At 43.2% G+C, this 15,849-nt stretch overlaps 1 protein-coding gene across 1 annotated transcript in view; it reads right to left on the bottom strand.

Annotated features, from left to right (window-relative positions):
• Window positions 1-761: 761 nt before the first annotated feature.
• The window catches only part of chchd6b (coiled-coil-helix-coiled-coil-helix domain containing 6b), a 105,967-nt gene continuing 90,879 nt past the window's right edge, over window positions 762-15,849 (bottom strand). Inside the window, exon 8 of the mRNA XM_083770598.1 lies at window positions 762-1,070. Within this exon, the coding sequence (XP_083626724.1) occupies window positions 1,047-1,070 (24 nt within the window). The 3' untranslated portion in view covers window positions 762-1,046. The remainder of the gene's footprint in view (window positions 1,071-15,849) is intronic.

The raw sequence follows: 15,849 nt of genomic DNA, 5'->3' as shown, positions 1-15,849 counted from the left end.
AACTACGCGCCCCTATCGGTCGGGAGGAGGGTGGCACTCGGTGTGTTCGATATAGGTAGGCTGACCGCCCTGCCAATACAGACTAATAGGCGAGTGCGCTCCCGGTGTGCAACTGTGGATTTCCCAAACGAACCCCGTTTGAAAAAAGTAGCCGGGGAGCTCGGACAAAAATGCTTTTTATTAAACAACGCGGGACGCAGCAATTCTAATCGCTGGCGCTGCTACTAACTAACACCCGTGGGACACTTTTTGACACAGGGCAAAGTTACTGCATGACTGTCATGATAATCATCATGGCAGTCATGTTCCAGGGCTAAGAAACACATAGCTTTAGATTGTGGGGGGCCTAAATAATATAGTAGAAGCGTTTTTTTATCAAGATTTGATCAATGTCACCGCATGGTCCACACACTACAAATTAAGGAAAAAAATAAAACGTTTTTTTTTTTTTTTGAGCACATTGCCAAAAAGGGCAGGGGGTGCTCTAGCACCCCCTAGTGTCTATCTGTGCACGCCACTGTGTGCACTCACTGCAATGCATACGGTCCTATACTTTTGTTCATTATTGATTGTGGGTTTTTTTTTGTTGCAATGACAGACTGTATAGGAAGGCTTACTCTGTATCTGTACCTTAACTGCTGGGCTGCCTCTGGTGCCCGCATGTCCCCTGAAGGATCAATAAAGGCCTCTCTATTCACACACACACGCACACACACACAGGCACGACGCACAAATCAAAACAAACAGACAGACACACAATCTGCAGTGTCCTCCTCTCTCCTGGATCACCGGGATTTATTTGGGCGACAGCAGGAGCGTGCCGGCATGCGCAACTTCACAATAAATCACCTCATCATCATATACTGTACACTCTCACTGGAGCAATATATGAGTCCAGATAATACGCTCCGAAAATAAGAGGGATAAATAGGTGGACGGGTGGACAGAGAGGGACAGACGGGTGGACAGAGAGGGACAGAAGACAATGAGGTGGATGAATGTGGACGTGATCCTCTTGTTCCCCCTCCTCTGATTGCTCGGGGCCCTCAGCCGCGGCTGCTCAGCAAGCTCTGTAAAGAATGAGAGAGAGAGAGAGAGAGAGAGAGACAGAGAGAGAGAGACAGAGAGACAGAGAGAGAGAGAGAGAGAGAGAGAGAGAGAGAGACAGAGAGAGAGAGAGAGAGAGAGAGAGACAGAGAGAGAGAGAGAGAGAGAGAGAGACAGAGAGAGAGAGATAGAGAGAGAGAGACAGAGAGAGAGAGAGAGAAGAGAGAGAGACAGAGAGAGAGAGATAGAGAGAGAGAGAGAGAGAGACGAGAGAGAGAGAGAGAGAGAGAGAGAGAGACAGAGAGAGAGAGAGAGAGAGACAGAGAGAGAGAGAGAGAGAGACAGAGAGAGAGAGAGAGAGATAGAGAGAGAGAGAGAGAGGGGGGGGGGGGGGGGTCATCAAATTCTAAATATATAATAATAACCATGTCCTCCCGGGTGGTTTTGCAGCCCAGAAAATTGACGTCGTGACAAAATAGTGGCGTGTTGCAGAACATTATACAGTGCGGCAGCGTATTCCTGTCATCACCACTGCTGTTTATGGGCTAACCCACACATACTGTACTATCTCAATGTAGACTCCCAACAAACCAAATTAGGGAACTGTTTCAGCCACATACACTAAAACGGCTATACTGTACATGTACTGTACACTGATGGGATACAGGTGGTGAACTACTCACGATTTCATGGAAACATATACTTTGTTAGCTAGTTCACCGTGGGACGGACAGTGATGTAGCACAAAGATGTGGATGTCAGCTTATATATATATATATTCCAATACCCAAAATCTCGGCCACTCACTCACTCACACTCGGTCACTCCAGCATGGCTAATTATGGTGAAATTGGTGACCTGCCGAATTATGTGACCATCTCGTCTTCACACAACTTACATGGAGTCTTTAAATGATGTGGCCTAAATACCGCTAGGTTGAACTCTGCTGACAAACTGCAATGATTTACGTTCGGGGACACTGAGATAGATGATATGATGTCAACAGGATTGTGACATATTTCAGCAGGTCACCAATTTCACCGTAACACCACCATGCTGGAGTGACGGAGTGTGAGTGAGCGAGTGGCAGAGATCTTGGGCACACACACACACACACACACACACACACACACACACACACACACACACACACACACACCACACACACACACACACACACACACACACACACACACACACACACACACACACACACACACACACACACACACACACACACACACACACACACACACACACACACACACACACACACACACACACACACACTTGTCGGTATCAGCCATGGTGCAGGAGTCTATCACCGTTTCAATGCACTAGACCACTGGGAGATGGATTGCTGAGGTGGAACGGCACACCTACCATCAGCTCCCAGTACTTACTGCACGACTTCAAGCCGTGCTCCTCATACGCTGAGTTGGCACTAGTGACCGGGGATCGGACCCATGACCTTGTGGTGGAAAGGCGAATGCGAATGCTCTATACCGACTCTATACCCGGGAAATAGTTTTTCGATTAATATTCTGAGAGCACCCTTGAGGACAATGACAACAAATATGATAATACGCAACTACAAATACGGTTGTTGTACTATAGAGCAAGGCAGTTCATTCTAGAGGAGCTGCTAGAGCACTTAAACACTATATATTTCATTAGCCAGAGTCCCCCAAGGGTCTATCCTTGGCTGACTTATTTTATCCCTCTACTCCAAATGTCGTTGCCCCGACCTACGTAAACTCACAATGCGGCGCAAAGTAACATGTGATGTCCCATTGCCATTCGTTACTGGGATGAAAAGAGGAATGAAGTGATTTGTGAATACTACTGAGCATCCACTTTGTTTTGTCACAATGATTATCAAATCATTTCAGCTCTAAAAACACCACAGTGAATATGTGAATCTATCTTCATCATAATACATCATTCAAAATCAAATGTTTTAGAATTCTGTGTACCACAGTAGGCCAAATTACCCTCTAACACCCGCATTAATTTCTACTTGCAAAAAATAGATTTCAACCTTACTACTACTTTGTACTACTAGGACTAAGACTAAAAAATATGTTAAAAAAAATAAAAAAAATAAAGTTTGATGAAAAAATTATAATAATTATATAATAATATAATAAATTAATAATTTACATTTTGGGGATATCTTTCACAATAACGAATAAAACATGTTCTAGACATTCTAATGATCACAAAAAAACATATATTACAATTATTTTACCTACTTTTATTAGGGTAAAGGTATTAGGGTAAAGGTCAAAAGTCTAAAATGTTCAAAATCGCACAGAGTCCAGACATTTTTAATTTGTGTGAATTTCAGCCTCTGTGGGGGGTATTTATATGCAAATATCATGACCAATGGCATTGAAATGGCATTGCAATTGCAATAATAATAATTTAGTAATTAAATAAAATAAAATTGTTGCTAAAAAGCAACGCTGGGTCTTAGAGGGTTAATCCCTTGGCACTATCATCTCTGCTCACAATATATCCTATCACTGCTACGCCGATGACACACAACTGTTCCTATCCTCCCCCCCCTCTGCCACTCAGGTGGAAGAGCGCATCACTGCATGCCTGGCTGACATCTCACAGTGGATGTCCTCCAACCACCTCAAGCTGAACCCAGACAAGACTGAGCTTCTCTTCTTCCCAGCTAAGTCCTGCCCTATGCGGGAGCTAACTATTTCCGTAGACAACGCCCTGGTAACGTCTGTCCCAACAGCCAGGAATCTTGGTGTTGTCCTGGACAGTCAGCTCTCGTTCAAAGCTCACATCACAGCTGTCACTCGATCATGTAGGTTCACACTCTATAACATACGACGAATTAGACCGTTCCTCACCCAGGAATCAGCCCAGCTCCTAATCCAGACAACAGTCTTGTCAAAACTCGACTATTGTAACTCCCTCCTTACTGGCCTACCAGCATGTGCACTTAAGCCTCTCCAGCTGATCCAAAATGCAGCAGCTCGCTTGGTCTTCAACCAGCCAAAATTCTCACATGTCTCCCCCCTGCTCCGCTCCCTCCACTGGCTCCCGGTCGCTGCCCGCACAGAATACAAAACTCTGATGCTGGCATTCAAAGCAACCAAAGGTATGGCTCCCCCATATCTTACAAGTATGATTGAACCCTACAAACCCTCCCGCGCACTCAGATCAGCCAACGCAGGGAAACTGGAAGTGCCCTCACTAAAAACGCCGGGACAACGCTCCACACGTCCCAAACTCTTCTCCCTTCTGGCTCCAAAACTGTGGAATGCACTTCCCATTGCAGTCAGAACTGCAGCATCACTCCCAATCTTCCGCCGTAGCCTGAAAACCCACCTTTTCAGACTCCATCATGGCCCATAGCACTTACCCTAACCCCTTCGATAGCATTTATGTTGGCTTAGATAGCATTTGACACAGACTTATAGCATGTTATGTAGACAGCACTATAATTGTATTGTATATAGTCATAGCACGCCATAGTACATATGTATAGCATAGTAGTGAATATGTATAGTTTATTATGTATAGTGTATGTATAGCTGTGTATGTATAGTCATATAGATATTCCGCTGTTACCTTCTTAGCTTACGCATGTTTCATGATAAATGCTTTTATGTGATGTATTCCCATGCTTTTGTTCTTGCCTAAATGTAAGTCGCTCTGGATTAAGAGCGTCTGCTAAATGCCTAAATTGTAAATTGTAAATTGTAAGACCACATAATGTCCAGCAGCACTTTGCGAGCAGTCCAATCGACCAGGTGGTGTCTAGTCATTAGACTACCGGTATTCATTCTAAATCCTCAAAGTAAACATCATAGGTTCACAAACCTAGTATTGTGGATACATACTGCAGTGTACAGTATGCAGTGTTCTCCAAAGCACCCATTGACAATAAATGTGCATTTCAGGAAAGGCTCTTTCCCGTTTTTGAATGACAGCTAATTATGCTACAATCATAATAAAAACGTAATCCAAATATGTGTATAGGAATAAAAACAATCTATAGAAAATAAATACATTTTAGGTCTTGAACCATATGGCCTATTAAAAGTGGTTCTTGTTGAGGGGGCACGGTGGCACAAAAGAGTAATCCTGGTTTCTAAACTGATGAGGAGCTGGTTGGAATAACATGTTCCTTCCACGCACTATGGCTAGCTGTGGAAACTCCCCCCTGTCAGGTGAAAAGACTCCTCATGCATTGAAGGAAGCATGCATGAGGTCAGTCCGTTGCTCTCCCCAGGTTGGCAGAGGGAGTGTAATTGGCCTGGATTACATTAGACATTATTGTCACTGGGAGCCATATTGCCAATAGGATCCACCGCCTGTTTTCGACCGGCACCCGCCCCCCTCTAGACCAGACACCACACAGGCTGGGCCAGGCTATTGGTATATTATAATGCTAGACATGTTAACATGTTGACTGTTTTACACGCTTAACCCGCATTTTAATCAACCCGCCTTCACTGCCGAGATTGTTGTATTACCTTTAGAGCATACGCTGAATTATTTGGGCTTTTAATCCGCGAAAATCCAGCGAAAAAAGCTCCCTCGGTATGTTGTGATCCGAGCGTATCATCCACCATCTTGGTGCACCCGGAAGACGCACACAAGACTCGTCTCAATGAGGCGTTGCACTCCATGCATTTCCATTGGCCTCAATTTCCCAGAAGCCCTAGCAGCCCACAGCATGTGACGATTTCCGGTTTCGTCATCAAAGCGAATGCATCTACTCTGGCCATATAAGGAGTTCCTCCCTGTCCCCAGTTAACCCCTGGGGGTCAAAAAACCTTTTTGACTCTCTATCCTGATTGGACGAAAGGCTGGGTCTCACAGCCAAAAACTAAACCTAAGGTTTTTTTGAGTGAAATCACTGAATATACCTTTAAGAAATGTCTAAGATTTCCTCTTAGTGATAAAGTCCTCTAGTCACTAGAGGACTTCATCACTAAGAGGAAATCTGTTAGAGTCTAGTGGGGAAGTTAGGCCCTCTTTAGACAAACAATGACCCTGGGTTACTGAAGTATTAGGTATAGTGTCCGCTTAGCAGGCTAGCTGGCATGCTAACGGTTATAGTGCTATGCTGGCATGAAGGCCGATAGGCCAGCAAGCTGGCAGCCTATATCTGTTAGCTTAGCCAAGTGCATCCGAGGGTATCGCGGCCTGTGCCTTTGAATTGGAGATGAGTAGTGGATGTGACGAGGAGGGGATTTAGCTTCGCTGTTTGCTACATCCCACGATATGGAGAAACAGCATGTGACTGCACTGTGTTTCTGTATGGCTCTATTTGTTTGTGTGTGTGTGTGTGTGTGTGTGTGTGTGTGTGTGTGTGTGTGTGTGTGTGTGTGTGTGTGTGTGTGTGTGTGTGTGTGTGTGTGTGTGTGTGTGTGTGTGTGTGTGTGTGTGTGTGTGTGCACGTGTGTGTGTGTGTGTGTACTGTACGTATGTGTGTGTGGCAGTATGGTGCATTTGGCATTGTCAAACTCACCCTAGGCAGTGTGGCGGGACACTAACGCCTCATGCATAGTGTATGAGCTATAGCTCCCCAAGTCTCTAACTGACCCCTATAGCACCTTCCACACTATACACACTACACTTGGCCCTGCTAAACTTTAGTGTGCCTCAGGCAAGTGCCTCAGGACTCAAGAAAATCCACACTTGGTTAATTTACTGTAAAGGCACTAAAAGCGTCTTATGCATTACACCTCGGGCAGGCAGGTCAGCCAAAGTTTCTATAGCTCAAGGCTTACATTGGGATGTAGGAAGGGCCGGGCCACATAAGTCTATGGACCCAAATGCAGCAACAACATTAATGAAATTGGGGCAGATGTCTTATGCTGACTGCTTAAATATGTCTCATCACTGTCTCTCTACCATTGAGACAAACATAGACATATCAAGATATTTCCATGTTAGAGATGTTAAAGGTTTTATGACATTCATTTTCATTTATTTTTCTTTTTTCTTTTAGGTTTTATGACCTCAATTACACCCAAAAAACCTGAACTTTGAACATTCAGTGGATTTTCTGTGCTCTGAAGTTTTCTTTGGGGTTTGGAGCTACTTTTGAGCTACAATGAAAACAGGCAACACAGTGAAAACAGTGACATCTGCTGGCAAATCCCATTGACACATATATGGGATTTGCAGTAAGTGATGTCACTTACTGCCGGCAAATCAGAGCACCTGTTTGAGCCAGAAAACCCCAGATCACAGAAAATCTACTGAATGTTAAAAGTTCATGTTTTTTGGGTGCAATTGAGATTAGGAAACCTAAAAAAAAATAAGAACAATTCCAAAACCTTTTTTTTAATGTCACAATCCCTTTAATCTGTCTGGCTAACATTGTTTCTCTATAGGCTATTTCAATGTTAGCTGTGAAATGAAACAACTCAAGTACAACACAGTAGTAGTTTTCAATCCATTATAGATTATTATTATTGATAATGGTTGAAATTTTCCAAAAGAGAACGGAACTTGGTAACAGCATCACTGTCATGGCACAGTTAACCCATATTCTGAACGGGCACCCATTTTGGTGTTAGCATCATGTTATGCTTTAGCTATTGAAAAATAGCAGATCTACAAGCTCATATCGCGCCACCGAGTGGCGCGATACGAGCTTGTAGGTCTGCTATTTTTGAAAAATCGAAGAACGACTGACATTTCTAGTATCTGATCTCAGGTCAGAATGGGTTCATCAGACCAGTGTGTGTCCGGCGGAAACCTCGTATGAATCTGATCTCAGGTCAGAATGGGTTAACAGTAAGGAACACCTACTGTACTTACCCATGTGACATTGCTTCATTGCTTTACTCACACTGCACACATGACACGTCACATGGACACACTTCCTGTGTGAAGAGCCACACATACAGTACTGTACATACAACACATCTGAACTGTACTGCAGGCGCACGCACGCACGCACGCACGCATGCACACACACACACACACACACACACACACACACACACACACACACACACACACACACACACACACACACACACACACACACACACACACACACACACACACACACACACACACACACACACACACACACACACACACAACTGAGTCTCTTGTCTTTTCTCTGAGAAAAACAAAAATAATAGAAGGTTAGAAAATCAATAACTGCCTTCTCTGCCCAAGGCTAATAGCACATGCTCTCTCTCTCTCTCTCTCTCTCTCTCTCTCTCTCTCCCTCTCTCCCTCTCTCTCTGTCTCTCTCTCCCTCTCCTTTGTGGAGAGACAGAGACAGTCGCCATGCAGGGAGATTGTCACTCACACTACCAAATGATCTGCTTGATAAACACTGAGCCTTCCACTGATTACACACTCAGTAAGACAGTCGGACAGTCAATTAGTCACTGAGGAGGGCAGTGGGCACCTAGTCAGTCAGTCAGTCAGTCAGTCAGTCAGTCAGTCAGTCAGTCAGTCAGTCAGTCAGTCAGTCTGTCAGTCAGTCAGTCAGTCACTGAGGAGGGCAGTGGGCACCTAGTCAGTCAGTCAGTCAGTCAGTCAGTCAGTCAGTCAGTCAGTCAGTGGGATGGTTGGGTAAACTCATTTAACCCATTCTGACCTGAGATCATATTCATACGAGGTTTCCACTGGACACACACTGGTCTGATTAACCCATTCTGACCTGAGATCAGATTCTAAAAATGTCAGTCGTTGTTCGATTTTTTTCAAAAATAGCAGACCTACAAGCTCGTATCGCGCCACTCGGTGGCGCGATATGAGCTTGTAGATCTGCTATTTTTCAATAGGTAAAGCACAACATGATGCTGACACCAAAATGGGTACACGGTCAGAATGGGTTAAATCATTCAGTCAGCAGGTCAGTCAGTCAGTCAGTCAGTCAGTCAGTCAGTCAGTCAGTCAGTCAGTCAGTGGGATGGTTGGGTAAACTCATTTAAATCATTCAGTCAGCAGGTCAGTCAGTCAGTCAGTCAGTCAGTCAGTGGGATGGTTGGGTAAACTCATTTAAATCATTCAGTCAGCAGGTCAGTCAGTCAGTCAGTCAGTCAGTCAGTCAGTCAGTCAGTCAGTCAGTCAGTCAGTCAGTCAGTGGGATGGTTGGGTAAACTCATTTAAATCATTCAGTCAGCAGGTCAGTCAGTCAGTCAGTCAGTCAGTCAGTCAGTCAGTCAGTCAGTCAGTCAGTGGGATGGTTGGGTAAACTCATTTAAATCATTCAGTCAGCAGGTCAGTCAGTCAGTCAGTCAGTCAGTCAGTCAGTCAGTCAGTCAGTGGGATGGTTGGGTAAACTCATTTAAATCATTCAGTCAGCAGGTCAGTCAGTCAGTCAGTCAGTCAGTCAGTCAGTCAGTCAGTCAGTCAGTCAGTCAGTCAGTCAGTCAGTCAGTCAGTCAGTCAGTCAGTCAGTCAGTCAGTCAGTCAGTCAGTCAGTGGGATGGTTGGGTAAACTCATTTAAATCATTCAGTCAGCAGGTCAGTCAGTCAGTCAGTCAGTCAGTCAGTCAGTCAGTCAGTCAGTCAGTCAGTCAGTCAGTCAGTCAGTCAGTCAGTGGGATGGTTGGGTAAACTCATTTAAATCATTCAGTCAGCAGGTCAGTCAGTCAGTCAGTCAGTCAGTCAGTCAGTCAGTCAGTGGGATGGTTGGGTAAACTCATTTAAATCATTCAGTCAGCAGGTCAGTCAGTCAGTCAGTCAGTCAGTCAGTCAGTCAGTCAGTCAGTCAGTCAGTCAGTCAGTCAGTCAGTCAGTCAGTCAGTCAGTCAGTCAGTCAGTGGGATGGTTGGGTAAACTCATTTAAATCATTCAGTCAGCAGGTCAGTCAGTCAGTCAGTCAGTCAGTCAGTCAGTCAGTCAGTGGGATGGTTGGGTAAACTCATTTAAATCATTCAGTCAGCAGGTCAGTCAGTTAGGTGCACTCGGTTGCCTGTTCAGTCAGACAGTATTTCAGTCAATAAAAGGTTGAATATGACAGGAAGTCATTAATCAGATGCAGTGCATATACAGTTACAGGGATGGTGTCATGGCAAGCAATGTCATGAGCAGCAAGTATATATGGCAATGTACTATATATATACAGTATATATACAGTATACACACGTTTAAAGTGAATCAATCATAAGCTATTGACAATCTCCATCCTGATTCTAGTAGGTAAAAATCTAACAGGGTACCGACTGTGTGAACAGACAGAAGATCAGAGCCTTTCACACACTAGAACATACTGATTGCCAGCGTGACGACCCCCCAGACCAGCAAGGTTTCCTCCACTTAAAGCTCACGACAGGCCATTACTATAGCTCAGAGCATCGATCAAATATTATAGAGATGGCGCTCAATGGGGTGTAGTTTATGGATGAGACATTTACCTGGACGTCATTGGAGAACAATATGGATTTTAGAAAAAGGGAGACAGATGCAGAGAGAGAGAGGGACAGAGAGAGAGAGAGAGAGAGAGAGAGAGAGAGAGAGAGAGAGAGAGAGAGAGGGCCATACCTAATTTACTGTATGTGTCATACACCAGGTGGTCAGATCACAAGATGTGAAGCCAAGGAGAGATTAGATGAAAGAGTGTGATAGAGAGTGCGTGCGTAAATGGTAAAAATAAATGGTAAATGGTGCATTTATATAGCGCCTTTATCCAAGGCGCTTTACAGAGATTGTGCATTATACATTCACCCATTCACACACACATTCATACACCGATGGCAGCGGAAACCATGCAAGGCACCAACTAGCACATCGGGAGCAATTAGGGGTTCAGAGTCTTGCTCAAGGACACTTCGACAGTAACTCTGGGGGAGCCCGGGTTCGAACTGGCAACCTTACGGTTACCATCCAGGCACTCTACCCCTGAGCCACCGCCGCCCAGAGGGGGGCCTCCTATGCCTCCTATGTCCAGCTTTTAGTGTATGTACAGTAACCCAATTTTTGGTATTTCAGACATTTATATTTTTCACATGAATGTTGAGTACTGGTGTTGTTGTTGTTGGTTTGTCCTGTATCTGTCATGTATCTGTTGTCTGTCCTGTCTTATGTACAAAAAACTTAAATAAAAAAACTTGAATAATAGTGTAACACAATTTTTGTACCACCACAAACATTAAATGCCCTCGTCGACAATGAATGGACAATTTTGAGTGTTGTTGAGAACATTGCGCAACACAAACATCGATGACAAAGGTGAGGACGCAAACTGTGATTGTCAGAATGAAATGATGTATGATGACGTATGATGACAAGAGCTATCCCCTCACTTCACACAGGTGTGATCTTTGAGGGGCGCTAGTCCCTCCTATATACAGCTTTTTGTCGTTAACTCGTGTCACATTTGCCATTGACAATGAAAGGAGCATTCACGCCATAATGTGGACGAGCAAATCGGCTATCTATCTAACCACAGTGCAACTGCACTTAACCCATTCTGACCTGAGATCAGATTCTAAAAATGTCTATTACATCCTGACAGTTTCATTATTAACCCATTCTGACCTGAGATCAGATTCTGAAAGTGTCTTCGATTTTTCAAAAATAGCAGACCTACAAGCTCGTATCGCGCCACTCGGTGGCGCGCTATGAGCTTGTAGATCTGCTATTTTTCAATAGCTAAAGCATAACATGATGCCAACACCAAAATGGGTGCCCGGTCAGAATGGGTTAAATTCAGTTGTTATCTTAAAACATTGTATCATGGTTTAAAGATAATAACATAAGTTGACAAATTAATTCATGAAGTATATATTTTTTTTTAATGGATGATGTATAACAACAAGAGCGCCCCTCACTTCACACAGGTGTGATTTTTGATATTCTATACAGTAGCGTTTTAAATTGAAATATGTGTGTACATTGTTTGACTGTAAATGTGTGTGCATATGCGTGTCTGTATAGTGAGGATGTGTTTCTTCTTGTGTGTAACCACATTCATGAGGAAGAAATAGTCCGCAACACTGGAAAAAAAAACAAAAAAAAAATTGTTTATTGAATCAATAAACCAGTGGAGCTGAGCTTTTTCATACCAGTGTTGCAGACTAATTATTTTCCTCTTGTACTGCCATTTGTCCAGCACCTGGGCTAGAGTGGAGGTGCTCTATTACCTTTGTTAACAGTGGCGTGCACAGACATTTAGAGGGGCAGGTGCTCAAGTTAAAAAAAGGGCACCTTGTGCAGCGCATTTTCAGGCGGGAACCCATTTTGGTGCTTTAGCTATTGAAAAATAGCAGATCTACAAGCTCATAGCGCGCCACCGAGTGGCGCGCTACGAGCTTGTAGGTCTGCTATTTTTTTATCGAAGAACCACTGATATAGCTTTAGATTGTGGGGGGCCTAAATAACATAGAAGCGTTTTTTTATCAAGATTTGATCAATGTCACCGCATGGTCCACACACTACAAATTAAGAAAAATAATTACACTTTTTTTTTTTTTTTTTTTTTTTTAAGAGCACATTGCCAAAAGGGCAGGGGGTGCTCTAGCACCCCCTAGTGTCTATCTGTGCACGCCACTGTTTGTTAACCACATTCATGTCCACGTAAAAATCACATGCTTTTGGATGAATGTGTGTGAGTATGTGTATTTATTTGTCACAGTCTGACCTAGCTGTGGTTGTGTTTAGATCTGCTTCCTGCCAAGCAGGGTGACCAGGCACTCAATCCAGTCTTTGCCTCAAACTTGTTCAAGCCAAGTTTTTGACCTTTGCTTCATTTTTTAGACAACAGAGATTTTTGCCAAGCTCTTTGACTGCAACCCTGCCTTCACTGACTGCCCTATTGGATTTTGACCCTTTGCTAGTCCATAGTTTTGATTGTTACAATTTACAATTTAGGCATTTAGCAGACGCTCTTAATCCAGAGCGACTTACATTAAGCAAGAACAAAAAGCATGGGAATACATCACAAAAAAGGATTTATCATAAAACATGCGTAAGCTAAGAAAGTAACAGTGGAATATCTATATTATGAGACTATACATATAAACTATAATTATATATATATATACTACTATGCTATACATCTGTACTATGGCGTGCTATGACTATATACAATGCAATTATAGTGCTGTCTACATAACATGCTATAAGTCTGTATCAGATGCTATCTAAGTCTACAGAAATGCTATCTAAGGGGGTAGGGTAAGTGCTATGGGCCATGATGGAGTCTGAAAAGGTGGGTTTTCAGACTACGGCGGAAGATTGGGAGTGATGCTGCAGTTCTGACTGCAATGGGAAGTGCATTCCACAGTTTTGGAGCCAGAAGGAATTGTTGCCTTCTCGACCTATATTCAGCTGTTAGTGTATAGATTCTCGTCTTACACAAACATTTAATTCCCCTTGACAATGAATGGAGAATTTACGTCATATTATGTGGACAAGCAAATCGGCTATTTTCATCCTACACAAAGACTAAATTCATATTGACAATGAATGGAGAATTTACGTCATACAGTACGGGGGGGGAAAAAATGGAAATAATAAATAATGTGCTTTATGTATGAACTGTATGTCCACCATTTCCGAAAATAAAACTGAACTGAACTGAACTTTTCACAATTGCATGACAATAGAATGACAATAGAACTAAGATGAGAGAACATATTACTCCAGTTTTGGCATCACTGCACTGGCTTCCGGTTGTTTTTAGGATTGATTTTAAAATTATTGTACTTGTCTATAAAGCTCTCAATGGTCTCGCACCTTCCTACCTACATGACTGCCTGCCTAAATATGTCCCAAACCGCCCCCTAAGGACTTCCACTGCTGGCCTGCTCGGCTCGCTTTGCCTAAAAAAATGGCAACTAAAAAATACGGGGAAGCAGCTTTTTGCTTCTACGGGCCGTCGGCATGGAACAAGCTCCCTCTGTACCTTCGTCAGGCAGCCTCTGTAGACATTTTTAAAGCTCAGCTCAAGACCCACTTCTACAACATTGCTTTTAATTGATCTTTTATTTTTTATTTTTTATTTTTCATGTCCTCACTGTATTGCATTACTGCTTGTTTTTTTAATGTCGTTGCCTTGCTTTTCTTTTATTCTCCATTGTTCTGTAAAGCACTTTGAGCTGCATTTCATGTCATGAAAGGTGCTATACAAATAAAGTTTTATTATTATTATTATTATCAATTGTATGTGCGCATAAGGGTCTGTCCTGTGTGAATAACACTGCACTGCAGGGCACCATGCATGCATGCACACATTTTATGCTTCAACTCTGATGTATTTCTCTCCCACCTCTCCTTCTCTCGTTATTCCTCCAATTCCTGTAGTGTCTAGTTCCTTTGTTGTTGAAATGATTGACAGAGATATACTGACTTAAACATGTACTTCTCCCTCGTTCCTTCAATACTTCAATACTTACCATATTCCCTCGATTCCTTTCCCTCATCATCCGTTCATCTGCACCCCCTCCCTCTCTCTCTCTGTACTCTATGAACTCATCCCTCAGTGACATGCCACTCTGCCTACGTTGATTTCCTTCACTTGGTTTTGTTCACTTTCACCACTTTCTCCATCTCTTACTCCTTTTTAATTCCATTCCACTTTCATCCACCACCACAGGGGCCTCGATCATCCTTCTTTTTTTTAGCTTGGAGTCATATCATATTCTCCCTCTTTCTATCAGTGTCAGTGACATTCTTTATGCCGTTTAAAGGAGGCCACATTCATATACTGCTGTAACATTCACACATTCACACATTCTTTATGCCGTTTAAAGGAGGCCACATTCATATACTGCAGCGATACAGCTGACATTCACAGGAGTGTTACAGCCAGGTACGTTCACATAAGGCTCTGTTATGAAAAACAGTCACTACCTGGAAGTTACTTAAACAGCAGCACTACACTGACTAGTTGTTGTTAAACAGCACTACACTGACTAGTTGTTGTTAACATCACAAAGGGTTAATTAGTAATATTACTCGTTTTAATATTACTAAAAATGTAATAGTATTACAGTAACACATTTTGTTGTAATGCGGTAACTGCCCAATACTGATCATCACCATACATACAGTACAATGACTACTTCTGGTTCCTTGAGCACAGAATCAACAGATAGAGATGATCATCAATATATATATTTTTTTTTTAAGATATTTTTTTGCGGCTTACGCCTTTATTGATTTTTTAAGGGATAGAAAGTAGGCTGACAGGAAACGGGAGAGAGATGGGGGGATGACATGCGGTAAGGGCCGTGTCGGGTCCGGGAGTCGAACCCGCGGCACACCGCGACTGGATCACCAGTCCGGTGCCCAGACCGTTACGCTACGGCCTGGGCCATGATCATCAATATTTAGATTTCCTTTGGAGCTACAGTATACAATACAACCCAAGGTTTTAACAAAGTCCAACATTAGCGGTGTGCCGGTGAGGTAAGAAACCCTAGAGCCCCTCTAAGGCTTTCTTACCTCACCTCTAATAACAACTAAAATGGTCATCTGTCCCTTGGAAAGAACTAATATATATATATATATATATATGTGTTGTGCGACTGCGAATAAAATAAATTAACATCACTTTAAGATGGGTAGTAGCGGCCCGGACGGTTAGCTCAACCGTCTGGGCACCTAGGCTGCCGAGCCAGCCTGACGGCATGCCGTGGGTTCGACTCCCGATCCCGACGTCCTTTGCCGCGTGTCTTCCCCCCCCCCCCCATCTCTCTCCCTATTTCCTGTCAGATTACTTTCAGCCTATCAATAAAGGCGGAAAAAGGCCCCAAAAATATCTTTAAAGGTATATTCAGTGATTTCACTTCATTCAAATATCACTTATTTTTTTGTTTTGTTGTGATAATCCTCTCTACTATA

Source organism: Protomyctophum parallelum (genome assembly GCF_964188405.1).
Source record: "Protomyctophum parallelum genome assembly, chromosome: 8".
NCBI classification, from domain to species: domain Eukaryota; kingdom Metazoa; phylum Chordata; class Actinopteri; order Myctophiformes; family Myctophidae; genus Protomyctophum; species Protomyctophum parallelum.
This window is presented reverse-complemented; position numbering and strand designations above follow the sequence as displayed.